Below are 5,504 nucleotides of genomic sequence, written 5' to 3'. Positions count from 1 at the left end.
TACTGTTGGTAAGGGCAGTAAGTGTCTGTTTGTATCTGTGTCGTATGTATTGTAGCTATGGGAGGCACAATATTGTGGGTAATTTACGAAGTAAGAATCCTGCTGACACGAGCTTCAGTCTGTTTTAAACCCCTTCAGTTGTCAGATAGTATGTTTAACCCAAGCTGCCCTTCACATAAAAACAGAATGACCTTCACCTGATCCAGAATACGTGTCCATCTTAGTAGGAATCCATGTCACATCAGGAGACAGGAAGCAGCCATCATATTAGTTAATATTAAAATGGTTGTATCTCCTTCTTTGGCTTGACATGTCCTTATTTTACATATTAGCTATTTAAACAGAATGCAACATTATTATTATTATTATTATTATTATTATTATTATTATAAGATATTTCTTTGTTAGTTGCAGTGTGATGTGTTTAAATGTCCTTTTTTTTTCTCAAGAAATAAATGAGTAAATCAAAATATATTAGGAGCCACAGCCAAATATGAATCAAACCAGCTTTTCCGTGACGTGTGCGTGTGTCAGCGTGCTGGAGTATGTCATTCAGCATCACAGGAATGCGGCACAATTAGTCCCTGTTGTGAGGGTGGATACTGCAGGGTTTCATGGTCACAGGGAGGAAGGAGGATGAAGAGTGCTGCCCTCCCACTTCTGACCCAGAGGTTGTGTAATAGCCTGCTCATCAGACAAATGGCTTTAAGCTGGAACCACAAAGAGGTACAGACACAGGCAGCTGCCAGAGCAGACTGAAGTCATTTACTGAGCTCTTGTTGAGGCTGAACTAAAACAGCGCCGTGCTTCAGGAATCTAAGTTATTACTTACTGTTCCTAACAAATAGTCAAGACAAAGTGAAGATGATCTTTCACAAAAAGCCTTTTCTTTGCTCAGTTATGTTTCAGTGCATTCCAGCCTTTTTCAGAGTGAGAGAGTAACAGGACAGAGTAGAATATAAGTTTTTAATGATCAATTATTTAATCTACAGTTGATATATGTTTGTGTTTCACGCCTCTTAAGTATTTGTCCTGACCTTTGACCTGCCTGGTAGGACAGGAGCATGCAGCTGTGCGTGCTGGGTTGACTTCCAGATGTTTATGAGCATTTTACATTGATGGAGGTATGACCAGAAAAAATGGAGGGAGTGCTCTAATGCAACAGCCTAATATGGAGGAGTCATGTTTTAGTGTTTAAAGCTTAATTGTGACACTCCTGCAGTAATGTCCAGGCGTGAATGTCCAGGTTCTCCTGTTGCTCAGGAAAAGATTTTCTGTTTCTCTATTACAGTTTACCACTGGCCAGAATGAAGCTGTGATGGGTCTGAAGCAGCAGACGTGTGCTGGAGCTCTACCAAACACAACCTTCATGATTTTTAAGAACACAAGTGCCTTTCTGCCACAACATGGCCAGGAGTCACAGTAACGACTGGGGACAGCATGACCTGAACAGGTACGCAGACACCGTTCTGACACTGACAAGAATTACAAGACTTTATTTTATAGTGTGACCCGATTATCATTCCTTTTACCCTCATCATATAATATCAGCAATGATTCCAATGTTGCATTTTCATATTATTTTTGCTATGTTTGATGTGTATAGAGACAAAAAATAATAAGATTTAACAAGTTCAGCACCTCACACATCCAAAAATAAATCTTTGAGATGATTTACAGGATGAAGACCTGCTCGCATTTTAAGCCATCTGACTTTCACTTGCATTCACTTTAAATTACTCCCATAGGCAATGCTTTAATGTGTCTGCGATGAGAATTCATCACATTCTTTGATAAAGTCAATTTTATTAAAAAAGCCCAAAGTCACAATTTTGACTTTAGAATCTGTACATTACACAAGGCCCTCCATCCTTAGACCACTGACATCAGATAAGAGACAAAAAAAAGTGTGTAACTTTGGGGGGAAAAAGGGAAAAATTAGACTTTTACTAGATGTTACATAGATAGAGTAGATAGTATTAACAATAGTAATGAGAAATATAGCTAAATAATATGAAACAAAATGGCAATATTAGGTAAATAAGGAGCAAACATACTTGATGAACATGCCTCAGAGAAGATGTCTGCATTATGTCAATACATAAAGATGAACAGAACATATATTCTGTTGTACAATGACTCACTCATGACAGATTATGTGCAGGAATGATTTACACACATGCACAGCTCTGTATGTATTTCTCAACCTGTCCTGCTTTGCAGAGTGTGCTTTGGCCTGAGTGCTGATATGGAACACAACCTGACGGAGCTTCAACAGCAGCAAATGGCCAAGGAATTTAACTGTGAGTCCTTTACATGTTACTTTTACATATAAGATTATTATACAATAATTTTGTCACAGATTACTAATTGAAAACTCTTTACAGCTAACATGGATACATATGGCACGTATGATAGTTTAAATGCATTGTGAACTTGAGTTAATACGTCTTAGATACATTATAATCATTTTTAGCTGTAATTATTGATAATTGCAGAAACAGGTCTTAAAGTAAGCCAAGAAACAAAAACAATAAAGACACATTGATAAGATTTCACAGCAATTGTCTATTTTGAATTGTGCAACACTTCAAAGTGTGCTAGACATGTTTGTGATATAAATCATTCATTTTCTTAATGTTGATATCATTTTACATCAATTTTTCAGTATAATAGATTTATATTCTTAAGTTTGTTTAAAACCCTGTTTGACTAAAAAAGCAGCGTGAGGACAGGGCTTAGGTGAATTTGTCATCACTGGACTGAGAGGAGCGGAGTGAAGGAGCAGGGAAAGCTATCGCTGCTTGGTCACCAGCTGTTCCTGCAGTCAGGGGCACGCCGGATGTTTCCACAGAGAAGGTTATGGGAAGCTCCGTTAAGATTGTGGCCGGCCCCACAGATAATGATGATTCCTGTGTTAATCAGGGTGTTGTGGCTGATGTTTGACGAAGAGGGTGATAGGTTAAGCAGTTGTTTTCGACATGTTTTTTACTCTTGTTTCCTGTAAGATATCTTCATCTTTTTTTTTCTAAGGAGAGTGGGCAGCCCACTCCCCGTGGTATTTTTCCCTCCTACACTATCACTACACTCTAGTTAAGAGTTTTTTCTTATTGCAAGTTGTTTTCCATGTTTCTTCCTCTGAGAGTTGTTTCCACTCTGAAGGAAACAACAGTGATAGGAAAACCTTTTATACCAGAGCAGGGGTTTCTTGATGTACAGTACAGTTTAGGATGCCATGAGGACATTGGTTTAATGCATGATTCTTTTTCCCTTTCACAGCCAATATTTCCCTCCTCCAGTCTCCTTTCTACTCTGATACTTATCGCCTAACATCTAATAACATACTGCGGCTCCATGAGGGAGACCAGGTGGTCCCTTCTTCCCAGAGACGGACAGTATTTGGGGGCCTCCAGAAAGAGACCAAACCCCTGCCGCCTCTGCCTGACCCTGAGGAGCTCATGTCGGATGAAGCTGCTGATAATGAGGTGGAGTTTTTTACCAGTGACCGACGGCGCCTTTTGCCCAAAAGTTGCCCCAAGGCCATGTCCAGGGGCAGTAACAGAGACTGTGGCCAAGTTAATCATGCCTACCAGGAGAGCTCGCTGCAGGCCGTTAGTTCTGAGATTGGCTGTATGGCTTTCTCCTGGCCAGGCAGAGAGGACAGACCGACAGGTAGAGGAGGTGGGTTTGGAGCCAGCAACTGGGCACCTGGTCTCCACAGAGAAGACCACCAACATGTGGCCTCAGCAGCTGGGGATCCTTTGTGTAGCAAACAGCCAGACCTACACCAGGCGTCTAGATTTCGTTATTCCTTCTCAGGCCCTGCTTTCCAGCCACACAGCAGCACCACAACCTGCCCCACCGACAAGCCTCAAATCCCTCCTCGTATCCCCATCCCACGAAAACCTCAGGCTCTCTCACAGACTGTGAGCACAAACGAGGAAGACAAGCCTCCCAGAATTCCTCCAAGGGTCCCTTTAGTCCCGCCCTGCCCACCACGTACCCCGAGCCCCAAAAGCCTTCCAATTTATATCAACGGTGTGATGCCTGCCACACAGAGTTTTGCTGCTAACCCAAAATATGTGAGTAAGGCATTACAGAGACAGCACAGTGAGAGGTCGGCACCTGCAGCTCACTTTTCTCCCTGCATTGTTCCCATTTTGAAGGACGGCAGACAGGCCAGTGCCACACACTACATCCTCTTACCACCGGACCGACCGGCGCACACAGACAGACGAGAGACGCTCCTGAGTGAACCGACAAGGACGGGAAGCTCCAGTGTCTGGCAGCACAGATAGAAACCCTCACTACTGTCACTGACATCATGAATAACTATGCTATACGCTATACAGTGTGAGAAAACATCTTCATGGTACATATGCATGTCCAATGTCATATTGTTGTGTTATGTTATGTTATGTTATTTTCAATGACTGGTGTTTTCTAGACACCAGACCACACTGTTAGGCAGTTTTTAGTGACGTACCTCTAGTTCATCCCAGAAAACATCGTAACATTCCAGTGTTTTCATTGACAGTGGAGAAATATTTACCTCCTATCAAGAGTTTCAGTTTTGGTAACTGGGACGCTGCAGTTATCTCACAGGGAAAATGTCTTCTCACTCATTTATTTGTAGGTCACAGCCACATCGTCATCGTCGCTAAATGAAACGGAGCTGATACTACATTTCTTAGAAGTGAGCAAATGATTACTGTATGTACAAGCTGGGCTTGTACATGTATTTTTGTGATAATGCTGCTTTAAATCATGAGTAATAATAATGTATAGACTTAATGTTTTGCAGAATCGTTCTCACATTAAGATGATTTATGGTAAATGTGACCGTGAACAACGTGGCCAATATTGGAAGTTTTGAACAACACTGATATTAAACAGTTCACCTGATAAAACTCTTTCTTCATAAACTGTCAGTGGATTCTAGTCACTTCCAGTGCCTTTTCCAGGATTTATGTGTAAGTGCACTTCCTTTTGTTCAGCAGCTCTCACAATCAAAAAGCTGATCTTGTCATTCAGTTACACCAAGCGACATTCTACCTGCAAAATACTCTACAGGATCATTTCAGGCATTGATTCATTCAAAATATTCTATTCTCATGTTCAGTGTTTAATTGATTCAAGGGTACATTCTGCAATCAATGTCAAGAGACAACCAAACTTCAGAACATATGACTGAAACCTGCCGTCACTCTTACATTGATTTGATTGACAGGTCCTTTGATACACACATGAAGAACAGTAGCCAAAAACTAAGTCATTGATTTATGATGCTGGTGAAGGTTTTACATCAGCTGTGTTTACACATTTGTAAAAGAGGCCCTCATTTTCAACTATGATGGGATTACAAACACTAATACTAATCATTAAGGTAAACAGTTTAATAATGTGTGTAAATTTAGCTCAAATACTGCATACATGGTCAAAAATGTACAGGTTGGACCTTTTAATGATTTCTTTTGTGTCTATGTGTGGGCATGGAAATCATG

At 40.9% G+C, this 5,504-nt stretch overlaps 1 protein-coding gene across 1 annotated transcript; it reads left to right on the top strand.

The window, feature by feature from the left end:
* The first annotated feature begins 1,296 nt into the window (after window positions 1-1,296).
* Window positions 1,297-5,469, top strand: LOC111219239 (ERBB receptor feedback inhibitor 1-like). Its single transcript, XM_022741856.1, has 3 exons — window positions 1,297-1,453; window positions 2,224-2,303; window positions 3,280-5,469. Exons 1-3 carry the CDS (start codon window positions 1,407-1,409, stop codon window positions 4,296-4,298), a joined length of 1,146 nt encoding a protein of 381 aa, XP_022597577.1. The 5' UTR covers window positions 1,297-1,406; the 3' UTR covers window positions 4,299-5,469.
* Window positions 5,470-5,504: the final 35 nt, after the last annotated feature.

Source organism: Seriola dumerili, unplaced genomic scaffold (genome assembly GCF_002260705.1).
Source record: "Seriola dumerili isolate Sdu_G_001 unplaced genomic scaffold, Sdu_1.0 BDQW01000056.1, whole genome shotgun sequence".
Taxonomy (NCBI): Eukaryota; Metazoa; Chordata; class Actinopteri; order Carangiformes; family Carangidae; genus Seriola; species Seriola dumerili.
Note: the sequence above shows the minus strand (reverse complement) of the source record. Positions and strands in the feature narration are given on the sequence as shown.

Bases quoted from the DNA above. Each gene is read 5' to 3' on its own strand.
- LOC111219239 (XM_022741856.1), top strand. From the start codon at position 1,407: ATGGCCAGGAGTCACAGTAACGACTGGGGACAGCATGACCTGAACAG. The intron at 1,454-2,223 runs GTACGCAGACAC...CCTGCTTTGCAG, and splicing joins GGACAGCATGACCTGAACAG to AGTGTGCTTTGGCCTGAGTG. The intron at 2,304-3,279 runs GTGAGTCCTTTA...TCCCTTTCACAG, and splicing joins AATGGCCAAGGAATTTAACT to CCAATATTTCCCTCCTCCAG.